Below are 24431 nucleotides of genomic sequence, written 5' to 3'. Positions count from 1 at the left end.
ACAGCCATCGCCCATAGCTGACGCTTGCCCTTCTCATTCCAATTACAAGCTCCAGGACAGTGGAGGCCGACCCATCAGATCTCCATGTGAGGCACTTAACACCCCTCGTTTGAGCTCGAGATCGTTTAAAAAACCAGAAGCATCCCTCATACCAGCTCAGTTTTAATTGTAAAGTGACAAGTGTACAGGTGGAGTACGTTTTAAGCAACACCTTCCAGATCCCACTGACGCGCCAAAGAAGGGGCTGGACGTAGTTGTGCCCCATCAACAGCAGTTCTCAATGGCAGGGGGAGTCACAGCACAGAAACAACACCCTGGAACCGTGGTCCATTTGTGAATGGATTTCCACACAGGCTGAGTTGGAAAAGGAGGCTTTAGGCCTGTCCTGACCAGTGGTCAAAGCAGGCCTAGGGTGAGGGGGGCTCGCTCTCTCCTTATTTTGATCAAGTTATGCCCAACACCCCCACCCCCTCCCCCCCTCAGCCAGCAATGCCTGGTCCCCCCAGACGCTCGTCCTGACTGCCGCAGGCCTCCTGTGCCCTTCGACCCTGCTGGGGGCGGCCCCGGGTCTGCGGCAAACTCCGCTTCTGCCGAACCAAGGAGGGTGGAACATACAAGCGGCCTCGGCTTTAGCCCGCCCAGCGGCTTAGGGGACAGTTTCTCCTGACCGCCATGTAAGGACCGGGCCAGGAACAGCTAGAGCCTGAGGCAACCCTAAACATGAGCTGCGGTCGGCCTGCTGGGAGTGAAGCGATAGCTGTCGTCCTTCGGAGCAGGCCAGCATTTACAGCGGTGGCCCACACCGCAGGCACGGCAAAGCCCGTCCGCGCGCTTCTCGCCAAAGCAGCATCACGGGAGCAGGAAGCCCTCCGCCATGCAGCCAACAAGAGCAGGGAGCCGGGTCTGGGAAGAGGCGACCGGGCCGTGGCGCCCAGGCCGGCCCACCAGGCTTCCCCCACCGCTGCTGCCGGAGGATGTGGGGCCCTCGGGAGGGCTTCTTTCTCTTTACAGAAAGCACTTTGGTGGGAGCATAGCAAAGATGGTCAACAAAAACTCATTAAAACCACAGAGAACAAGGTGTGGGGTCACACGCAAACAGCTATGGTGGTGCTTCGTTTGGAACACGGACCCCACAAGGCCAGGAAGCTTCCAGGAGACGGCCATATTCGCACCCCATTCCAGCCAACAGGACAGTAGCCACCACGCTGGTCCCACAGCCCACGCGGTGTGAGCCCGGCCCGAGAGCCCAGTCCAGCCCGCGGACGTGCCTTTGTTCTTGAGGGCCCTCAAGAATCTAGATCTGGAGATGTCACAGGGGCAGCCCCAGACGAGGCCCCTGGTCCCTGCCCTGCGACCAGAAGCACAAAGTGTCGGTGAGGCCAACCGGCATCTCAAAAGTCTCCTGAAAATGGAAATGAACAGATCCCGTATGCAGACCAGAGGTAATTCACACTCAGAACATTTAAATATAAATTAAGCTATAACTTAAGTTACAACCAAAAGAACAACAGAACCAAGGCGACGCTCGGCAGCTGAGGATGCTGGACACACACACGGACACGCCACACGCGGGGCCGGGAGGTGATGCCGTTTTCATCGTGCCAACTTTACACTCAGGGCGCCGCTCACGCCGTCTGGCACTGCACCCCGGCCCGCGGCCCGTCGTCGTCGTCCTCGTAGGCCTCCCTGTGCTGGCGCCAGCCCTGCTCGCCGGGGTCGAACTCCTTCAGCTCTACCTGGTCCATGTCGTCCGTGACCCTCACCTTGTGTCGAGGGGGCAGGAGGGCCTCCAGCTGGGGGAGCTTGTCGGGGGGCAGCCAGTGTTTCTCGGGGAAGGTGACCTGTAGAGGGGAGGCCGGAGGGAGCGGCGCTGGTTCCCGCCCAGCTCCCCCCCCCCCCCCACCCCAACACCTCCAGGACAGGCCCGGAGGACAGGCGGGAACTTACCAAGAACTGGATGATCAGAGTCCCCTTCTCCAGGGGCGCTTTGTAGATCGGCATCCCCTCGTCGTGCACACACTTCAGGTCCCCGTGCTTTATCACCTCCCCTGCCGCACAAAAGGCTCCATTAGGAAGCAGGAAGACGGGGGTGTCCTGGGGGGGGGGGGGGGCTAGCACCCTGGCGGCACTACAGCCTCGCGGCACCCCCCCCCCCCCCCCCCCCCCGTCATAAGGGGCCGGTTTAAAAGTGAAGCGGGAGCCAGAACACCCGAGTCTGAGGGGGCGCCTGTGTCCGCAGCCCAACCCGCCCGCCTGCCTCTGGGGTCTCGCGGCTACTTTTCCAGAAGGCACCACGGGCGGTGAGGCCCCCCGAGCCTCGCACGCCATCTCCCGCCTGACGCAAAGGAAGGAAGGAGCCGGGTCCCCACAGAAGCGAGCTCCTCGGCTCAGTAACGCGAATGCACAAACAAGGAGTAACGGGGCGGAGGAGACACCAAACACTGTCAGCAGCCCGAGGAGGCCGCGCGCAGCGTGTCGCGGACCCCTCTGGGCCCTCCCGCCCGGGGCCTCCCGTGGGCTTGTCTGGTGGCTCTTCTGTCTCCACTCCTCCCCTCTCGCTTCCGCCTCCAACTGGGGGCCGGGAAGCCACACGCGGGAGGAGGCAGACAGAGGACAAGTGGGCTGCTCCCGGGGCACCTTCCTCGCGGATCCTAGCGTCCGCACTCCGGCAACAGGAGGAGAAGCAAGCAGCGAAGCCACAAGAAAAAAGCCCGAGCAAGGAGAGACGGTAAAAGAAAAAAGGACAGGACGCAGAAAAGAAGAAACATGCAGAAAGAAATAAGAGAAGTCTCCGGCAGATGGCTCTCCGGAGCCCCGGCCCTTCCTTGTAACTAAGGGAGGTGGCGGGGGTGGGGGGTGGGGGTAGCCTTCCCTGGGCCTGGTCCCATGTCACCCACCCCCGACCCTGTGGCCCAGGATGAGCTTTCCCGGAGCTGACACAGCCACCAGCCCAGCGGCACCGCCATCAGCGGGGGCCCTGTGAGCAGGTCATGAACCCGCACCTGCTCACCACTGCTAGCCGGGGGCCCTGGGAGCCTCAGCCTTTCCCGCCAAGCCAAGCCAGGGGGAATGGGACCTGGGGAGGAGTCGCAAGTGTCACCTTACGCTGTGGGGCCTGATTATGTGCAGACGCACACACAACAAACGATCAAACGGTCAAATGTTAACAACGGGCAAATCACGTAGGGGGTCCTTGTGCTGTTTTTACTTTTACGACTTCTGGTTGGTTTGAAATTGTTTCCAAACACAAAGTTCAGAAAGAAAAAACTCTGATAAAGGCTTGGCTATCTAATTCCACACGCTTCTGTGACAGAAGGGGGACACAGAGCAGGGGGAGGAAAGCGACAGAAACAGAACAAGGCCACAGAGGGAAGTGAGTGAGAGCCGGCAGAGGGGAGACCGGCAGGGAGCTCTGGGGTCCCCTCTCTATGCCGCACCTTAGGGTCTCAGTGCCGGCTGCCACCGCCCTTGGACAGGCGGGTCCCAGCCCAGCCCCAGCCTGCCCCTGCAGCCCTAAACCCCGGATGCCGCTCTGCTCACGGCCCGACGGGGTGGAGGGAGCCTGGGTGTGTTGGCCACACCTGTGCACACGTGCTCTGACACGGATGGTCCCTGGCCCAGCCCCTCCCCTGCCGTCCTCCCACAGCCCTTCCTGCGAGGTGCCCTGCTGCCCACACGAGCCTGCTGTCCGTATGCGAGCTGGGCGCCCGGGCCCTGCAGGACCCTCGTAGTCCCGTGGTCCTGGGAGGGCCCCCCGTGTGTGCAGACGGGCAGGTCTGTGGGAGCATCCGTGGCTAAGCTGACAGGCAACGTCTTTTTCTCGGGAAATTTCTACTTTAAAACGTCTCCCACTTGTAGTCGACAGTGCAGCGGCTGCGGGGACACGTGATGAGCCAGCCACAGCCTGTTGTCAGCTGTTTTCTTACCAAACTAATTTTTAAAAGCTTAAGTTGGCAGGTCCCAGTGACAGTGCTGGACCTCAAGATTCCTGTTTGAGGCTCCTCCCCCCGACTCTTTCCTTCTAGGGGAGTATTTTAAAAATTCACAAAATTCCCAAGTCGTTGGCGAGGACTTTGACCTTAGGGAAAGTGAAGTCACGCTAACTTGCGTGACGGAAGTCCCCCACCCGCAGCGTGAAGCCAGGCTAGCGGCCAGCAATGTCATACGCGGTCAGCACAGCAGGGACGGACACACCTCCGAAACATTACCTGCCTTGGACGTAATAACGAGCACGCGATCGTCCAGCGTTTTTATCATCTTCTTGAAGCCACAGAGGGCTTCAGAAAGCTGAATTTTCATTTTCATGATCAAGTCGTGGCCTCGCCTCTGAAAGACACTATGATCCTTCTGATCAAGCACAATTATGACATCGCCAGGCTCCAGCTCAGGCTCCTGATCTCCTTCTCCATGAAACAGTATCTTTTGACCGTCTTTCATACCTGTGAGACATCATCCTTTCTGATTAGCACTTCTCTTCAAAACCATGCTTCCTACAGAGCTGTGAAGGTGGCACAGAGTCCTCTGGGGGTTTTACTCATCAAACCTCCCAACTTGGAGGGAACCAGAGCGGTGGCTGGGATCACGCCCCCCACCCCACCACATGGCGCAGCGGGGATGCCCTCCACCACCGCGCACACGCGGTCTTCTCGCCGCACGCGTGGGGCGTGGCTCTGGGGCTGCGTGCACACGGACACAGGGTTCAGGATGCTTGAACAGAAGTCCTTTAAGAACACCTGTCAGTCTGGGTATTGAGTTGTGCACTTTGGTCTCATCTCTCATGTAGCATATATTCACCAGATTAGGAATCCACAGAATAATCCACGGAGAACCGCTAACCATGCAAAAGGCCTTCTAACGATGGCGCAGGCACAACAGACGGCAGGGGAAGGCGGGGGCGGGGAGGATCCGAGGCAGCAGAGGGACGTGTGCAGAAGGAGCACGCGGCCCCACGCGCACGAGCTCTGCGGCCCACGTTCGCCAGGATCCTCCCAGTGACTCTAACGGAATCGCTAGAGGACGGCGGGAGGACAACTGACCAAAATCAAGGTCCAGTGACTCTCAGAGCGCTGGAAAGCCCTAGAGAGGGGGTTGTTTTGGTCTCGAGGGAGCAGACCTCAGCAAGCAAACAGACAGGTGAAGGGGACGACGGGGGGACCTGGGGGGACGAGAGGAGGCAAGAGGGCTCCGGGCACATCCGGGGTCCCTCGAGTATCTGCAGCGTCGCAGACCTCCCTTCCCGACGCCAGCACGCGCCGCGGTCGGCACCGAGAAGCGCCTCCAGCCGGCGAGCGGTGCTGGGCGGCCTCACCTTTTTCAACGTGTACCTCGATGATCTTCTTCTCACGGGTCACCTTGGCACCACCGCAGATCTCACAGCGGTCCCTGGGGCTGATGCGCTCGCCCTGGCCCTTGCACTCGACGCACACGGTCTGGATCTGCTGTACCACGCCCGGCCCGACCTGCTGGATGTGCACCTGCATCCCGCGGCCCTTGCACAGGGGACACTTCTCCACAGAGCCCTTCTTCCCGCCAACACCTGGGGGGCAGGAAGCAGAGCTGGGCACCAGGGCACGGGGGACACGGGGGGACTGGACTGTTTACAGTCACGGAGAGCAACGCGGGAGAGTCTGGGCGATTCTAACGGAGCGGGTAGCATCCAGACGTAAACGTGGGGTCGCAAAGGTTCGCGGTCCCGGCCACACCAAGCCAATTCATCCCTTGGGCTTCCTCAGCCATGTCTTCTTCTCCCCTGCCCACAGGTGGCCGAGTGGGCCCGGCTGCGAGTACTGGAGGGGTGGCTCCCCAGCTCGGCCGACTCAGGACAACGTGCGTCTGAGGTCACCAGATACTATTTTTCTTGAAAAATCCTGTTTTTAAAACTTGTGTTCGTGGGGCGCCTGGGTGGCTCAGTGGGTTGACTGTCCGACTTCAGCTCAGGTCATGGTCTCACAGTTCGTGACTTCGAGCCCCGTGTCGGGCTCTGTGCTGACAGCCGGGAGCCTGGAGCCCGCTTCGGACTCTCTGTCTCCTCCTCTCTCTGCCCCTCCCCTGCTCCCGCTCTCTCACTCTCAAAAATAAACATTAAAAAATAAAAAAAATAGGGGCGCCTGGGTGGCGCAGTCGGTTAAGCGTCCGACTTCAGCCAGGTCACGATCTCGCGGTCCGTGAGTTCGAGCCCCGCGTCAGGCTCTGGGCTGATGGCTCAGAGCCTGGAGCCTGTTTCAGATTCTGTGTCTCCCTCTCTCTGCCCCTCCCCCGTTCATGCTCTGTCTCTCTCTGTCTCAAAAATAAATAAACGTTGAAAAAAAAAAATTAAAAAAAAAAATAAATAAATAAAATAAAAAACTCAAGATGCGGTGAACTATGCCCAGCTGCCTGGTTTTACAAAGCTTCACTGGAACACGGGCACGTCTGCTCATTTATGCCAACGGCTGCTGGCGCACTGAGAGTTGAATGGTCCCCAGAGACCATGCGGCCCACAAGCCTGAAACACTTACTATCTAGCCCTTTACAGAAAAAGTTTGCTGACCCCTAAGTTAGGTGAATCATCTTGACTTTATTTATTTATTTATTTTTTTAAATTAGCCTCCACACTCAGCATGGAGCCCAGCTCAGGGCTTGGACTCAACCCCGAGATCAAGACCCAGGCTGACGTCAAGCTTCGAATGCTGAGCCGACTGAACTACCCAGGCACCCGACTTTTAAATTTTTTAAATTAACGTGTTAAAAAAAAAGTCACTCCATATAAAAACGTACAGGGCAGAGTGACACAGATTTGGCCCTTAGGCTACCAGTTTGCAATCTGTTTGACCCTTATGTTCGAAAAAACCAAGTATTTTCCTCTGAACTGTAAACCAGAACCGTTTCGTCCTCTAAGGGATCAGACCTATGTGACTCATTCAAACGTTAATTTTTACCTTCACATTTTTCACAAATTACGTTTTTCTGGAGGGCCAGCTTCTTTGTGACTCCGTTATATAAATCTTCGAGAGTTACAGACAGCTGATGTACAACATTCTTGCCTTAAGAGAAGAAGAAAGAACACCTGGGAATATGGTATTAAACGTGCCCACGGGACCCCCAGATGCGGGCACCTCCAGAGCCCGGAGCCACACCCATCACTCACTGTCCCGGTGCTCCCATCTCACCGGCCCACCCTCCGGGCCTCTGCCAGCCAGAACCAATTCTGTCCAGTGATTGATAGATGTGGACAAAACGACTTCCCGTCTTTGCTTTCTCAGCACCCCGCTGAGGACGGAGCGATCACGGGGGACCCGGCCTGGGGTCGCTGCTGTTCCCCACGACAGGGCCTCTCCCGCACAGGGGAGGCAGGACCAGCAGTCTAGGCACTTTAACTGGAATTCTAGTCTCCCCCGAGCGTAATGCTCTCTACTCTTTGAGCCCTTCTGTCGTCTGTGGCCAAGTGGGAACTCTCCCCTGCATTTTTGGGGTGGGAGTCTATGGTGACCCACAGGGTCGGAACCCCCCCACCCCGACCGTGGGACCCTCACGCTCCCCAAGACAAGACCCCCCTTCCCCTGCTGCCTGTGGGACCCTCAATCCCCAAGACAAGCTGCCGTTTCCTGGCCATCAACTTTGAGACACAACTTGATTCAGGGCGTGAAGTGGTTCATCTCAGGGCAGTGAGGGCACCCACGGTTTTAATCGTGTCCATAACGTCACTGACAGGAGCGGCTACACACCCAGACCACACGGGGAGACTTTCCTAACCTCCGCGTGATTTTCGGCTCCCTGTGTTCAAGACTTGACAGCCAAGCTTCTGAAGCTCAGTGTCTGTCATAATGTAAAAACAAAACCCCCTTATTCCCCCAGGGCCTCTTGCCGACCCAAACCACCCCTCTTAAACCCCAATGCAGAGCTTGCTTCTTCTGATTTTACCCAGGATTTTAACAAACTTGGCTATCTATCTGGTTTCAAGGTCCAAAGCAGATCATCGACAGGGCACCAGAAGGGGGAAGGGGCAATTCGAGACCACGGCTAACAGAGGCGGCAGAGGACACAGCCTGGTGGGAGGGACGAGGTGGAAAAGCAAATCCCAGCATCAGAAACAGCAGCCTGGGGCCACTCAGCCAAGGCCGGTCCCTCCTGCAGCCCCCGGGGATGAAGCCGCTAACCCACAACACGTTCCAGAGAGAAGGGGGTGAATCGTGTCACCTGGAAAATTGGAGCGGGCTGAGAAAACAAGGCCACACCGCAGAGTGCCAGCCACACAGAGCGCAAGGCCCCTGGCCAGACAGGGGGCAGAGACAGCAGGTGCCATTATGTCCCTCAGGGCACTCAGGGGCCTGACCCCAAGGACAGAGAAGCAGAGGGCAAGATGAACCTCCTTCCCGGCCGCCAGTGCACTTGCTCCCTTTCAGGTCGTGTCTGGAGGGTGTCAGGTCAGTGGTACGCGTGCTGAGACATTCCAGGTGCCTGGATACCCGCTAAGGGGTGAACCATTTAAAGCTAGAGACCCCCAAACATGATGTGTGTGCCCTGTTAAGGCATAAGCCGTCTTGATTCCAATAACACGTATGATCTGAAAACTATAAAATTTGCCGAACGTCTTCAACAAGTATTTACCTCTTCTCTCTCTTGCCATCCGTCCCCCGCCACCAAAGAACATGTCAAATATGTCCATGGGTGACGAGAAGCTGGGGCTGCCCGAGCCTCCTTCCTTAATCGCCTGTTCACCACCCTGGTCATAAATGTCCCTTTTCTTTGGATCCGAAAGCACTTCATACGCCTGGGATATAAGCTTAAACTTTAAGATGAAACGGGAGAGAGAGAGAGAGAGAGAGATTACAATGAGAGAGAGGAGGTTTGAGGACTTTGTGAGGCACACCCGCCATCACAGACGCCACGGCAGACACGTCCTGCACCTGCTCCCCGACGCCAGCAGCCTGCGCCCTCTGGAACCTGGCTTCTCCGGGAAACAGGGCCAGCCGAGTGAGGGGCTGGTGGCAGGGCCTCTCGGGAGAGCAAGGGGAGCTCCTCCAGCCTCGGCCACCCGGGGCTCCACCTACCACCCGACGGCACCCCGGCCCCCGGCCCCCCCCGGCCCCCGGGTGCAGCCGCCTCCCAGCTCAGGAGCAGCTTCCCTGCTTCCCTAGCACGAAACTCAGTTACAGACGCCCGTGCATGCACCCGTCCCCACGCGCAGCTGTCCCCACGCGCAGCTGTCCCCGCGCATCTGTCCTCCTGACCTTGCCCTCGGGCTCCCCATCTCGCCTCCCGCCAGCACCAAAACCTCTCTCCTCACATCTCATCTGCCTCCCAATGTTTACATCCAAGGCCCCAAAGTGGACGAAGCACCCCATGTGTCGCCCTCCTGCCGAAACTGTGTCACTGGCAACCAGTTATTAAAAAAAAATGTCAGAAAACCCCAATTGAAAGACATTCTAGAAAACTAAGTGCAATGTGACCCTGGACTGGGGAACAACGGTAGAGAAGACACTGGGACAAGTGGAGACATGTGAATTTGTTCCTTGGGGGAGAGGCGTACGGCTGATCCGTGCGGGGATGTGGGTTTTCCTCGGCAAGACCTGCCAACTTTCTGGGCCGAGAGCTCACGCTGGGTGCAGCTTCGGGTAACCGTGAAGAGACACGTAGAGCAGTCACAGTGACACGTTTACAGTGCGAGAAGCTGGTGAACGAAACGCGCGTGTTCACACTCCTACCTCCATCTTTCCATCCGTGTGTGCAAGCTTTCAACATAAAATTAGGACAACATAAAGTATCTCCAGCGCATCCGTGCTCGCCACACCCCAGGCCGGCTCCGCAGAGGCGACCGCCGCGACCTCGCCCCTGTCCCGCCTCTCGTGCTCATGCCAGCTGCCGGTGCCACAGTGAGTCGGCCCGGGCCACGGGGTGCCAAGGCCAGACCGCACGTATCCTCAGACTGAACCCCCACTGCAGCTGGGACAGCTTCGTCCCCTGCTGGGACCCAGAGGGACGCGTGGCATGTGGAAGGCACTCGGTACTCGTTAGATGAACGGCTCGATTCTGGTGGGGCTTCAGAAATGCACCCAGGATGCGGGGTCCCGGCCCTCCAGAGGCACTCCCCGGTCTGAGACAAGGCTCTACGTGAATATCCCGTAAGGCAGCTGCCTCCGTAAAACACACAGAAAAGAAAACGCGCTATGAAGCCACAAACACGGGGGCGCCTGGGGGGCTCGGCCGGTCGAGTGTCGGACTCGATTTCGGCTCAGGTCACGATCTCACGGTTCGTGGGTTCGACCCCGAGTCGGGCTCTGTGCTGACAGCGCACAGCCTGCCTGGGACTCTCGCTCTCTCTGCCCCCGCCCTGCTTGCACATGAGTGTGTGTGCACCTTCTCTCTCTAAATAAACTTAAAATACACACGTCTGCAAATCTGACAGAAGTACTACATTTCCTCTTGTGTTACAGATGCCGGGTAGAGATCTAACATGTACCTAATCAACAAATGACAGCTAGTAACTAGGTAATTTTAAAAATTAAGTCTTCAAGGGACATCAGATCCTACTCCGGGCAGCCAGACCTTCTGCCAAGTTAATTCTCCGCATTTCCGCAAAGCAGGAGGCACCAGTCACGACCACCGCTCTGCACAGCAGAGTGCGGGGATTAGGTGCCCGGGACGTTAGCTCTGACCGCAGGGAGACCACGCTCCCCCCCGACCCGAGCTCCTGGGCCTGTGTGTCAGGGAGCAGGTATGCTCCCTGAGAATTTCCACAGGAAGCACTCACCAAATATCCTGGATGCCTGAAAGGCACCTGGACTTCACTGACCCCATGATTAGTCTGCGGAAGCAGAAGCGACGGCCTGTCCGGGAGGCCGTGTCCCACGTGGGAGGGGGCCCCCACTTCTACCAGCCCGTCGCCCCTCCCTCCTGAGCTGCAGCACTCTAGACCCCAGTTCAGGTTCGCCTCACTGCCGGACACTCGGGCTCCGACCGGCTCACCTTTCAGTCTGCGATCATTCGCCACCCACCTTAACGAGATTACTGTGCAGCGAGGAAAAAAACGGCTCTGGAATGATGTCTCAACTTGGAAAAGTACTTTTGATAAAATACCATGTAGCGAGAAAAAAATGTACCAGGATGACCACGTCTGATCCCCCCGGAAAGAGCTGCCTGCAAAGAGGCACCGTCACGGCAGTTAGGGTGATGTGTACTAGATGGTTTTTCTCTACGTTCTGGTATTTCCTGTACTGTTATGCTCTCTTTTATGATTTTTCAACTTGAAAATCTACGATCCAAACTAAAATTTACGGTGCAATGGGCCAAAAGACGGGATGCATCTCAAGCTGATCAGGGTAGCAGTCCAGATGCCCCCAGCCCTGCCCGAGAGGGACTGGCTTACTGGTCCCGCCAGAAGGGCCCATGGAAAGCTGGCGGGACGAGGGGACTGCGGACTCCACAGGGCACCTGATGACAAACATGGCCACCCGGTGCTTAGCAACACAGGACAACAGGGCCCAAAACAAAGGCCGACGGCCATCTTAGCGGTCTCCCTGCAGGGCGGAAAGACCGGCTTCATCTATTTTTGAAGAGACATTAATAATACAGTGACAAACCTGGGAAGAAAATAAAGACTCTACCTGTGACACATCAAGTGGGTGAGAACTGCACACAGACTTGAGCAGACAACACAAGGTCTACGCAGTGTGCCCAGCACACAAGAGGCCCAGGAAGGAGGCATCTGGTGAAGAATGAGTGAGTCTAGGGAACCCTATGGCACAGAGTTTCTATGAATTGTGTCCAGTCTCCTCGCCCCCTGTGATCTCCGACCCAATTTTCACGGAGCGCCCGATGCCCCCTCCACTGCAAAACCTTCCCTCCGGAACCGCCCCCTACGGGGCATGCACACCCCCCCCTCCCCCATCCCCCCACAGCCAGACACCAGGCCTGTGACCGTGCAGTGGCGAGCACAGGTGCAGGAGACCAGCCCGGTGACTCGGAGTTTGGCTCAGAGGCAGCCCACCAGAGCTTCAGCCAACAACCAAACTGAAGGGTTGTATCCCCGTATCCCCCTCATGGAAGGCGGGGACGGGGGACATCACGGAACCCCTGCTCCAGGCAGAGAGGAACATACCAGACTTCACCATCAAGAGACTCATTTACCGGACACCCATTTGGTGCCCGAAAATAAGCTGTGGGACGGGTTTCTAAGGACAACGCCTATGGGAACGTGGGACAGCTCGGGTCCAGTTTAAAACAGCTTCGGGACAGCAATGGCACAGTCAGTCCAGCTGTGCGCACGCGGTCACGAACTCACTCCTGGAAAGTGCCGGGAGACCTGACCTGAAACTGGGGTCAGGAGGCTTTCCCCCAGGCTGCCTCTGAAACACTGAGTGAGAAGCCCGGCTACGCTCTCATTAAGGGGGAGTCTCAGAAACGGGCCACGGCGAATTTGGGAGCACGTCTACGAGACACCAGCGCCGTGCAGAACGCTAGTGACTTTCAAAGCTACAGTAAGCCATCTAAATATAGAGGAAAGAATTCGAGTGAGTGACAAGACAAAACGGTCTCGCAGGAAAGCATGTTAAGCTTGTGACAGCCACATTCGGCACATGTGGCTAAATATAAATATTCTATCACTGTTGCCACCGGCCAACCTTCCTGAAGGAGCCTCCTCCAGCACGGGGCAGCGAACACAGGCGGGCACTCACGCTAGCCCCGTTGCCACAGGTCCAAGTGCTGGATGGGTGCCTGCGGCCTCAAGGGTGACAGCCCGCGCTGCCAGCGGCTACAAAAGTCCACCTCCCCAACGTCATCGGACACCAAGTTTTATAAGAAAGTGGCAGAAAGTGGAGGGAGGAGTGGACAGGCCAACAGACTGTCCCAAGGATCCACGCGGGGTCCTTCCAGTCCCCGGTCAGGCGCATAGTGAGCCCAAGGAGGCCGGCTCTGTTCCCAAGAACAACAAACAGTTGAATTCAGGTGCCTATTACAGAATTTCCCAGCCTATTATTGATACTTGGAATCAACTGTGGGTCATTTGTCACAGAAAACCTGGAATATTCCCGCAAAATGATGTATCTGGGCAGAGATCTCTCCGTTCCTGCTTAATAGATGTGATTATTCAATGCCTGACAGGAGACAGACACACAGACCAAATCTGGCCAGCGGTTCAGCTGACTGACACCGGGTTTGTCTCAGGTCCTAGCGAGAAACTCACCCCTGGGGTTTGTGCGTCAAGGGATGAGCACGGAACAGTTCAGCCCAGTTGCTCCTGGCGAGTGCACAAACTTCTGGTGCCGTGTGCCTCAGTTCACTGGGTTGCTGGCTGCCCTTCTGCAGAACTTCCCTCCAGCGGTGTGCCCACCAGGCTTCCCGGCCACCAACCCTGACCCCAGCCCAGCCACAGCCTGGGCCCCGCCCCCTAAGCGCGGCAGGACCCCAGCTCCAGCCCCTGAGCCCCAACCCCGACTCCGGCCTCCACAGCAGCCCGGAGCCCGTGGCCAGGCGCCTGTCCCCAACCCCGGCCCAGGGCCCTAGCAACCTGTCCCGGACCCCAGCCCCCATGGCCTGTCGCCGAGCCCGCTCCCACCCCCGCCGCACCCAGGGCCCCAGCCACCTATGCCCGGCCCGACCCCAGCCCCTGGGCCCCAACCCCAGTCCGGGACCCCACCGCCTGTCCCCGACCCCGGCCCCAGCCTCGCTGCAGCCTTAGTCCTGCACCCGACCCGACCCGACCCGACCCCGACGGAAGCCCAGGCCCGCCGCAGCTCGGACCCCCGCCGCCTATGCCCGGCCCCGACCGCGGCCCCAGCCCCCGGCCCCCGACCCGGCCCCCAGCCCCCGGCCCCCAGCCCCAGCTCCCGGACCCCGACCCCAGCCCCGGCCCACAACCCCAGCCCCAGGACCCCGACCCGACCCCGCCGACGACCGCCGCCAGTGCCCGGCCCCAACCCCCCGCACCTTCTCGCCCTCATCCGGGTTCTTGTCCGGGTGGTACTTGAGCGCCAGCTTCCGGTAGGCCTTCTTGATCTCCTCCGGGGACGCGCTGGGCTTCACCCCCAGGATGTCGTAGTACTGGGTCTCCTTCACCATCTTGGCTCTGCGGGCGGGGCGGGGCGGGCGAGGCCGGTCAGCGCCCCCCGGACGACCCGCCGCCCGCCCGCGCGTCCCGCTCCGGCTCCCGCTCCGGCTCCCGCCGCCGCCGCCGCCCTGGGCTCCCGCCGCCCGCCGCCCGGGGCCGCCGCACTCGGCCTCCGGCGCCTCCGCCGCGGGTTTTATTCGGCGCCGGCGGAAGGTTCCGCGAGGAGACGGTGACGCCACAAAGGCCCAGAACCTTCGCGGAGGTTCCGGCGGCGCCCGGGCGGGCGGGGCAGCGGGTGCGCGGCCGGGACCCCGACCCCGACCCCGATCCCCGACGGCCGACTCACTGGTGCTCTGCCACCGCGCCCGGCTCGCCCCGCCCCCGAAGCCCTCGGCTCGCCCGGAGCTGGACGCCGGATCCCCGACGTCCGCCTCACCCGGTGCTCAGCGCCCGCGCCCGGCTCGTTCGGCCCCTGACCCCCGACGTCTATGTCACCCAGCCTCCGGCTGCGGATCCCCGGCTCACCAGGAGCTGGACTGGACACCTGACTCCCGACGCCCCCCGCCCCGGGCTCGCCCCACCCCACCCCACCCCACCCCACCCCCGCGAGACCCCGCCGGCCCACCTGCTGTTCTGGGCGGTCCGCTCCTCCGGCTGCCCGTCCGACTCCCCGGGACGCCAGCTCTGATCGCCGCCCCCGGCCATGTCTGGGGGCTGGGAAGGGGGCTTGGGCGTCCGGGGCCGCCGCCTTGCCCTGCGGAAGACCAGACAGCCCGAGGGGTCGCGCCGGCGGGAACCGTGCCCCGAGGGGTGGGACTGAGCCAGCTTCGTCGTGCCGGGCTCCGCGCCCTGCCGCGCCCAGGGGTGTGGCCGCCCTCTGTGCGGTAATGGCAGGGGGGCGCGCAGCGGCCAGAGGTGGGCTGCGGCGTCTTTGAGGGGGTTATAGCGCGGACCGGAGTCCGCCGCCGTGGGGGGGTGGGGTGCAGTTCCCGAGACCCTACGGCTGCCGGCACCCCCCCCCCCCCCCCCCCCCCCCCCGCCATGGGGCATTTGCAAGGCAGGGGCGAGCGTGAGGCCTTAAGGATATGTGTGGTGCTGCTTTGCTGGCCCCAGCTGCGCACCGGGCCTCCCCACTGCGCACACCTGGGAACTCCTGAAGTCCTCCAAGGGTGAGCAGTGACACCCCACAGATGTGGGCAGTGACGCCCTTCAGGTGTGAGTAACCACGTTTCCAGGTCTCCCAAGAGAGGGCAGTAGTCTCGCATCCACTAAGGGCGGACTGCTCAGGGACCCAGTGTTGTGCACGTTGGGGGTGGGGGTGGCGCTGGAGCCTGTGTCCGGACCCTCAGGGGGCTCGGTGGCCCAGGGCCCTGTGTGGAAGGGTACAATAACAAGTCTCTGTCTGACCTGCCCAGGCTGTGCCCAGCTCTCTGTAGGCACCTGGTAGCCAGATCGCTACCCTCGGGCAGAAACAGGCCCAGAAGGAGGGCTATCCGAGAACTGCAGGCCTGCTCCAGCCGCCTTGGCTCCCACTGTGGAACACTCTGTCAGGGCAGGGAGGGCTCTCCTCTCTGGGGTCCCCTGGTCTTGTGTGGGGTCCTGTGGCTGAGGCAGGCCCTCTGCCCTCCTCCACGCATTCGGTGGGGGAGTGGAATGACTTTTAACATCCAAGCAAAATTAAACTGTCTCTCTGGTTTGGGAGACATTGCCTTTTCCTCTCAATCAGTCCCCTTTAGAGCAGTAACCTTCGGACGGAGAATGCAGAGCTGGAGGTCAGGGGGCCTGGCCCCCCAGCAGATATTATTTGCAATGTGAAGCTTAGCCTCTCTCTGAGCTGGTTTGCTCATCCGCAGGCCACGGTCATTGCCACCTGCTCGCCTGCCTTCCTCGCGGGGCTCTCCAGGGGTCAGACGGGTTGATAACCGTGAAGGCTTCAAGCACAGTGGGTCTCACTCCCAGCAGCTCTCACAGGGATCACGTGGGAGCTTCTGAAAATCCCTGCGTCCAGGCTGCACTGCGGACCAGTTCCATCAGAACTTTTAAGGCTCCCCAGGTGACTCCAGTGTGCCAGCAGAGCTGAGAGCCACTGCCCAGTGCCACATGCCTCCCAGACACGTACCCTGGACCAGCCAGGGTCACGTCATGATGGCCATATGTGGGAGGCCAGAGCCGCTGGAAATCGTGAGGCCTAAGTTCAGATCCCAGCTTTGTTACTTCTGGCCGCGTGATCTTGGGCAGGGGCGTCAACCTTTCCGAGCCTTGAATTCCTTGATTTTTTGGTGGGGATCATTTTAAAAGTATCCGCCTCATAATTTTGTAAAGCACCTGGTACGTAGTTTCAACACGTTGATCCATTTTGTTTTCCTTTTTCCTTTTGTCTCCACAAAATCGGCCGACAAAGATTCTTTCCTTTACGGACTCTGCCCAAGCTCTCCGAGCCCTCTTCGCAGCTGGGCCTCAACCTGGGCCTATAAAGACTTGAGTAAACACTAAGGCCGTATCCCTGAGATGACACTGACCCTCAAAGCGCCTGCGTGAGAGAGCTCAAGGCTGCCCAAACTTGTTACTGTTTACCCCCCCAACACCTGAGGGCAGGGCCTGTGTCTCCCAGTCTCTGAGGCGAGTAGGGTCCTCACTTCAGGAACTGCCGGCCGGCAGATGCGGCCGGCCTGAGTGCGTCCACACTGGCCCTTTGTAAGGGCCTGCCCCTGCCCCTGCCCCCTCCCTCCCTCTGGAGCACCAGTTACTTCTGCCTATTGCCGCGCCCTTAAAATCCGTACTCCTTTGAACAGGGTCTTTGTTTACCTTTGACAAAGCCTCTGATGAGATAGCAGGTTGTTTCCCGTAGTTAGTCATGGGAGGATTTGAGACTTTACACGTTTATTTATCGGTTACGGTTTTATTTTCACGGTTACTTTTATCACAGCATCTGTTGTGAGTGACGTTGGTTTTCCAGTCGCAGTAAGCAACTTAAAGTTTCCTTTACATTTAGATTTAAAAAAAAAAAAAAAAGTAAGGACTTCTTGTAGGTCTATGAGATTACAGGTGGCGTTTGAATGACTGAAATTTGGGAAACACGGATCCAATTCCGCACCTCATCTTACAGCCAAGGAGACTTTTAGGTGGAGAGGCGACCAGAGGCACAGAACGGGCCTTGTCCCCGACTCACAGTGCCGGGTTCCCCCTCGTGGCCCAGGTGGGAGAAGAGTCCAAGCGGGCACGGAAACTGCTCTTCCAAAGTCAACCGGGAACGGGTTCTTCACGGGGTCTACTGAAGAGGGACAGCCACCTGTGCCCGGGGAGGGAGGTCAGGAGGGAATTTGTGGAGGGGGACGAGCACCACACACCAGAAATGAGCAGACGGGTGGGGGAGCCGCGCCAAGGGGGGCAGCAGAATAGAGGCAGAGAGCACGGTGCCACCGGTGGAGGGAGGCTCTGAACTGGGCGGGAAGCGGGGACAGAGGTGCCGGAGCCTGCCCGTGGGGAGGAGTCTTCTTGTCCTCCGATGGCCCTGGGAGCCATTGAAAGTCTTAGAGCAGGAGCTGCGTTCTGGGGGGACGACCAGCAGTGCACAGCAGTGGCTGGGAGGGCTCTGACAGCACCGATTTGAGAGGCCGGGGGGTTGGCGGGCTGGCCCAGAGAAAGGGTGCGGAAGGAGGGAAGGGTGCAGAAACCTCTCGAGGAGGTGGGGGGAGGAAGAGCAACTGTTGGAGAGCGAGAGCGGGAAGAGAAGCAGGAGTGTGGACAGGAGCCAAGACCACGGAAGGCCAGAGGGGCCAGGCGGCAGGGGCCCAGGGGTCGCAGGGCCAGGGCCCCGAGGGGCGGCCACAGCGTCTCTCCAACGGCAGGATGTTAATTTGTTGGCCCCAAAATAGCAGGTGTTCTCCAGGCCCCTGTTTCAGTATCTGCTTCCCTACCTCTCTCTGGCTGTGTGACTTTGGGCAGATCCCCTCTCTCCAAGCCTCAGTTTCCCCTTCTGCACGGGGGCAAGAACGCCAACCTCGTGGGGTTCTTGTAAAGATTGATGGTGGGGGGCACACGTCAAGTGCTGAGTGTGTGCCCAGCAGACGGCCGGGCTCATGGGATGGAATTTATTGATTTCCATCAATAAATGGACGGGCGGCGTGCACCTCCGTGTGCCAGAGCCACGTGGGGCAGCAGCAGCACCCAGCTGCATGAAGGGAGTGCCTGCCCCGGAGGAGCCCAAGGACCTGCCACGCCTGAGCACCCGGGTCTAACCCTCTGGGTAACCCCCGGCGTGGGCCATTTTGCCAGCGTGCCAGCCCCGGGGATTCGTATCGAAATAACCACCGCTGCCTTGCTTTAACGGACCAAACCCAAGCTTCTGATGTTTCTGTGGGTTACAGTTTCCAAGAGCCCACGTACTCCTGGGACTCCGGCCTCACCCACAGCTGCTGCCACCAGTAACGGGGTGGGGGTGGGGGGTCTGTTTCAGGAGAAAAAACTAAGAAAGTAAGGGAACGGTCTCCCTGGCGTATTGTTGTGCTTTGCAGATGATGTCCTGAGGTCCTCTCATCAGACCGGCGTCCCATGAGGCCGCACGGCTGCAGAGAAGGCGGCCACCGACCATCTCTGCCTGTCTGTCCGGCACCGAGGGAGGCCCACGGGGAGCAGCCCAACTCTAGCCTGCGTGGGGCTCACATCAGCCAGCAGGGAGACCAGCCCCTAGCCACACGGTGTGGTGACAGCCACGAAGGAGACGTGCGGGCACACCCTACACCCGCCCTGCTGTGCCCTGCAGATACCGCCTTCTTCCACACCGAAGGTCTGGGGTGACCCCGCGCTGAGCGCGTCTCCACTGCTCCAACCGCACCTCCCTCGGTGTGTCTGTGCCACCGTCTGGTAATTCTCCCAGTATTTCAGACATTTCCATTAGTATTCCATTTGTCACGGTGAGGTATGACCGGTGATCTTTGATGTTAGTATTGTCATTGTCTTAGGGGCACCGGAACGGGGCCCATGCGAGACGGCAAACTTAGTGATAAACGTTGGCTGTGCTGACTGCTCCCACCGCCGGCTGCCCAGCCCTCTCCCCCCTCCGCAGACCTCTCTCTTCCCTGAGACGCAACAGTGTTGAAATCGGGCCAGTTAGTAACCCTACAGTGGCCTCTAAGTGTCCAAATAAAGGGCAAGCATCACATCCCTCACTTTAAATCTAGAAAAGGTTAAGTTTAGCGAGGAAGGGCCTTTCGTGCCAGTGAACCACGTCATGACAGCAAAGGCAAAGTTCTCGACGGAAATGAAAGGGCTCCACCGGTGGCTATGGATGATAAGAAAGGGAAACGGCCTTATTGCCGATGCAGAGAGAGTTCGAGTGGTCTGGACAGAAGGTCCAGCCGGCCACGATGTTCCCTTCAGCTGAAGCCTCGTCCGGAGCAAGGCCTGAGGCTCTTCGACTCTGCGACGGCCGAGAGAGGGCGGGAGCTACAGGAGGACCAGTCTGAAGCTGGCAGAGGCTGGTCCCTGAGGTGCAAGGACAGACACCGTCCCCACGACAGGTGAAGCAGTGATCCGGGGGATCCAGCCAAGATCGTGACCGAAGGTGGCTCCTCTGTCACATTTCCAGCGTAGATGAAACAGCCTTCTGTCAGAAGAAGATGCCGTCTAGCTGTCGTAGCTGGAGACGAGAAGCCAGTGCCAGGCTCCAGAGCCTCAAAGGACAGGTTGACTCTCTTGTTAGGGGCTAACGCAGCTGGTGGCTTGAAATGGAGGCCAGCGTCCACTGGCTCCCCTGGGGCCCGGGAGACGATGCTTCGCCCGCCCGGCCTGAGCTCTGTAACGGAACAACGAAAGCTGGGTGACCGCACGTCCGTTTCCAACATGGTCTACTGAATGTCTTAATCCCACCGCTGAGACCTCCTGCTCAGAAGAAAAGGAGCCCTTTCCGAATGTGGCTGCTCACTGCTGACGTGGGGCGCCCAGGGGCTCTGCCGGAGGCGAGCGATGAGACCGATGGGGTTGTCGTGCCGCTAACATGACATCCACCCCGCAGCCCGTGGCTGAAGCAGTCGCTTCGACTTTCCAGTCCTGTTACTCGAGAAAGGCACTTCGCGAGGCTGTAGCCGCCCGGGACAGTGATTCCTCTGAGGACGTGGGCACACCAAGTGGAAGACTTCTGGAAAGGGTTCACCTCCTAGATGCCATTGCTGGTGCACGGGAAGGAGACAAAATAACACAAACAGCAGTTTGGCAGAAGCTGATCGCAGCCCTCACGGAGGGCTCTGAGGGGTTCAGCACTTTGGGGAGGAAGTCAGTGCGGATGTGCTGGAAGCAGCCAGGGAACCAGGGGCAGAAGTGGGGCCCGAGGACGCGCCTGACTTGCTGCACCTCAGGATGAAACTCGGACGGGCACGTAGCTGCTTTTTATTTTTTTTATTTAAAAAAACTTTTTTTAGCGTTTATTTATTATTGAGAGACAGAGAGAGAGAGCATGAGCAGGGGAGGGGCAGAGAGAGAGGGAGACACAGAGTCTGAAGCAGGTTCCAGGCTCCGAGCTGCCAGCACAGAGCCCAACACGGGGCTTGAACCCACCAACCGCGAGATCGTGACCTGAGTGGAAGTCGGGCGCTCAACCGACTGAGCCACTCAGGCGCCCCCAGGCACGTAGCTTCTTACGGATGAGCATGGAACGTGGTTTCTTGAGCTGGAATCCAGTCCCAGTGAGGTTGCCTTGAGGACCGTTGTTGAAATGACAGTGAAGAAAGGAGAATATCACAGGAACAGAGTTGAGAAAGCGGCCTCAGAGGACTAACTCATTTCCAAAGAAGTTTGGGGGGTAAAATTCTGTCAGCATCTCCTGCTACAGAGAAACGGTTCACGCAGCAAACCTGAGTGGTGGTGCTTTAAGCCAACAGGCTCCAGGCTCCGAGCTGTCAGCACAGAGCCCGACGCGGGGCTTGAACTCATGGACCATGAGATCATGACCTGAGCCGAAGTCGGACGCTCAACTGACTGAGCCACCTGGGCGCCCCTGACTAGCATTTCTCTTAGCAACAAAGCGTTTTTAGATGAAGGTATGTACATTCTGGGTTTTTTTTTTACCGTTTATTTTGAGAGAGAGAGAGAACGATCTGGGGAGGGGCAGAGAGAGAGAGAGAGAGGGAGAGAGGGAGAATCCCAGGCAGGCTCCTTGCTGTCAGCGCAGAGCCTGAAGCGGGGCTCGAACTCACAAACCGTGAGATCATGACCTGAGCCGAAATCGAGAGTCAGAGACGCTCAACCGACCGAGCCACCAGGCGCCCCAAGGGGTGTACGTTGCTCTTTATACGCAATGCCCTCGCACACTTCATAGGCTATAGTGTAGTGCAAACCAAACACTCTGACGCGCATCATTGTGAAACCCGCATCGCTGCGGTGGCGTGGAACTAGACCCAAGCCGTCTCCCGGGCTTGCCTGCGTCCTGTTGAGCTCTGGGTGGGCGGGCAGGCCAAACAGGCTCTATGCAGTGCGCTTTACAAAAAATTGGCACACGTTTACATAGACGTTTGTTTTCTGCTTTATTTCAGAAGAACCACTATCTTGTTATAAACAGCACTTTTGCATACTTTTCTATTTTCAGGAATGCCAGATTATAAAATGTGTCTTGAGCCACTGCAGCTCTTAGCTTTAATCTGGAGGCACTCTGCTCTTGTGAGGCAACAGCCAAGTTCTCGAAGCAGTGCTAAGACTCAGAAATGAATCATGAATTTTATGCAGCATGCTCAAACATTGTGATGGGGTCACATAAGGTGAATACGAGTTACTGTAGAAATATTACAAAGATTTAAATCTCCTGTAAGTACTATCAGTTTTTTTAAACAGCTTTATTGATATATCATTGACATACGGCGCAGTGCCCGTGTTTAAAGCGTGTCTTTTGGGGGCGCCAGGGGGGCTCAGTAGGTGAAGCGTCTGACTTCAGCTCAGGTCATGATCTCGCAGTCCGTGAGTTCGAGCCCCACGCCGGGCTCCGTGCTGACAGCTCAGAGCCTGGAGCCTGCTTCGGATTCTGTGTCTCCCTGTCTCTCTCTCTCAAAAACAAATAAACATTAAATATTCAAAATAAATAAATAGACATTAAAAAAATGAAAGTGTGCCGTTTGGTGAGACCTGACCCACATACAAACATGGGAAACCATCACCTCGAGCCAGGTAGTGCGCAAACCCGTGGCTCCCCAGAGTGTCCCGTGAGGGGTGTGCATTTAAAAGATGACCCAGACAAGCTCGTCAGGGTCAGCAGTGGGGCTGGGGCCAGAGGGCTACCCCACTGTGTCCTCGTTTCGTTCTTTCCGGGAAGTAGACCCCTCAGTCCCACCGGGTATGCTGCTGGTTCTGCCCCTTCCCAGCTGTGCGACCTTGGGCCACTTTGCTTCTCTGCCTCAGTCTCTCTGTGAAGGCAGCCACCTCACAGGGCTGTGGGGAGTACATAAGAGCATATGTGTGATCACACACACACACGTGCGCGTACATGAATATGTAAGTTATGCGCCAGAAGATGCTCAGGACTGGACTTCCCACAACGTGCAGTAGATGCTGACCGTCGTCACTCGATGCAAAAAACCCCACGAATGTGTCTGCTGCGAGCACCACGTCCGCAAATACAAAAGCCCGTGCCCCTCCCTTCTCCAGCGGTCCTGAGCGAGACCCCGGCCCGGCCGGGAGCCCTGCCGGAGGGTGGCCCGTGTGCCTGCTTAATGCTATGCTGGCTTCAAGCTTCCTCGGACCTTCCCGTGGCCTTGGCCGGCCCCATCTCAGCAGCAATGGCCCGTGTCAGGTAGGGTCCCAAGCAAACGACAGACCGTTCCGGACCAGGAGAGAGGAGTCGGCTTCCCCCTAGACGGCCGGGCTGTCGTCCCCTCCTCCGTCAGTCCTCCCCATCACCGACGGCTGTCCCTCAGAAATGTCGCCCAGACCCTAGAGTCCCTCTCCCGCCAGCTGCCTGTGCGACAGCCAGACGACAAGATTTCCAGAAGATTCCTGGTTCTGTCCAAATCACAGCCCTGCTCTGAAAGCTTTGGGGGGGGCCCCGGAATAGAATAATCAAATCCATACCCTCCCTTGGCATTGAAGCTGCCTCACCCTGCTTGGCTCCGGGTCCAGCCAGGACCCTTGTGTGCTCTGTCCGAACAGCGTAGTGTGGCTGGCCAGCCCGGGAGGGCCAGGGAACGAGTCTGGAGTCGGTTCAGGAGCAGAGACACCGCGCTTCGTTAGGGTGCTGGCGAAGGAGCGTCTAAAATGTGCGGTAGCTAGCTTTGAGTTGTTCTCACGGTCGGAAAAACACATCGATCAGCAGTTTAGAGAGGAGTTTGTGACTCTAAGGACAGGGTTCTTTGCAGACGAGCGGTAGCTAGCTTTGAGTTGTTCTCACGGTCGGAAAAACACATCGATCAGCAGTTTAGAGAGGAGTTTGTGACTCTAAGGACAGGGTTCTTTGCAGACGACACCTATGTGGCCTGGCAGGCCCCAGAGGAGAAAGGAGAGTGGAGGCCAAGGGAAGGGGACAGCGGACACACGAGAGCCGGGTGAGGCGACTGGCAGCTGTCCGTCTCCTCACCTCCACCTGCCAGCCTGCGTCGGCTGAACACAGGGACACGGGTGTGGGTGAGTGTGTGCACTCGTGGGTGTGTGCAGGGCAGGGACACGGGTGTGAGTGAGTGTGTGCACTCGCGGGTGTGTGCAGGGCAGGGTGGGTCCGGAAGGGGACCCTGAGAACACTCAGAGGAAGCCACGGGATGCCCCGCCTCTGGAAAGGCGTAGAAGCCGGGGGGGAGCTTGGATTTGAGGCTGTCGGATTTGAGGGATTTGACCCGATTTTACCTACTCTGACGATCATCTGATTCCGTTGTCACTGTCGTTACAAAAGAAACACCCGCAGAAGGGACACCTCCCAGGAGAAGCACAGAAAAGAGGAGCACAGTCTCGCAGGGAAAAGTAAAAATCCCTTCGGAAACCCTTGCTTGGCAGACGTTTGTCTTTCCTTTCTGGGTAGCGGACAAGCGGTTTGCGGACCGGGCCCTAGAAGACATCAGGCGCTGAACAGAGAAATGAAAATGGTCAGCGATCACGCTTTAGAAGTTCCCCGTCACTACGGACCAGAGCAATGCAGGTTAAAACAGCAGCGCCCTGTTACTCTTTGCCAGTGAGGACGGGGGGGGGGGGGGTGGGGGGGGGGGTGGGCGTGGCGAGGCCACCAGGGAGGCCACAGGTCACCGTGCAGCAGAGACCGCCCCGTGCTCACCTGCCGAGGGCTCGCGGAGGAGGCAGGACCAGTGAGACCGGGTGACCCACATCCTGAGCTTGGGTCCGAGGTCCCCCTCCACCTGCCTCCGGGCCCGTGGGTCCCCGACCCGCCCAGCAGCCAAGGTGGGACCACAGTCAGAAAGGCCCAGCATTCACCAGAAAGGGA

General features: G+C 58.6%; 1 protein-coding gene across 2 annotated transcripts; it reads right to left on the bottom strand.

Moving 5' to 3' along the window:
• Positions 1–145: 145 nt before the first annotated feature.
• Positions 146–14828, bottom strand: DNAJA4 (DnaJ heat shock protein family (Hsp40) member A4). 2 transcript variants are annotated; one of them, XM_086711787.1, is made up of 8 exons: positions 14652–14828; positions 13906–14044; positions 8587–8767; positions 6918–7022; positions 5309–5536; positions 4209–4439; positions 1948–2048; positions 146–1841 (listed from the first exon to the last, which is right to left on the bottom strand). In XM_086711787.1, exons 1-8 carry the CDS (start codon positions 14729–14731, stop codon positions 1626–1628), a joined length of 1281 nt encoding a protein of 426 aa, XP_086567913.1. In that variant the 5' UTR covers positions 14732–14828; the 3' UTR covers positions 146–1625. The 2 variants fall into 2 exon arrangements, with proteins under 2 accessions (XP_086567913.1, XP_086567914.1); XM_086711788.1 differs by lacking the exons at positions 13906–14044; positions 14652–14828 and adding an exon at positions 13163–13336.
• Positions 14829–24431: the final 9603 nt, after the last annotated feature.

The sequence above is a fragment of the Puma concolor genome, chromosome B3 (genome assembly GCF_028749965.1).
Source record: "Puma concolor isolate L17-30 chromosome B3, mPumCon1.1.hap2, whole genome shotgun sequence".
NCBI lineage: Eukaryota > Metazoa > Chordata > Mammalia > Carnivora > Felidae > Puma > Puma concolor.
This window is presented reverse-complemented; position numbering and strand designations above follow the sequence as displayed.

Bases quoted from the DNA above. Each gene is read 5' to 3' on its own strand.
- DNAJA4 (XM_086711787.1), bottom strand. From the start codon at position 14,731: ATGGCCGGGGGCGGCGATCAGAGCTGGCGTCCCGGGGAGTCGGACGGG. The intron at 2,049-4,208 runs GTAATGTTTCGG...TTTGTGCGGCAG, and splicing joins CGTTATTACGTCCAAGGCAG to GGGAGGTGATAAAGCACGGG. The intron at 1,842-1,947 runs GTAAGTTCCCGC...TCCCCTCTACAG, and splicing joins CTCTGATCATCCAGTTCTTG to GTCACCTTCCCCGAGAAACA.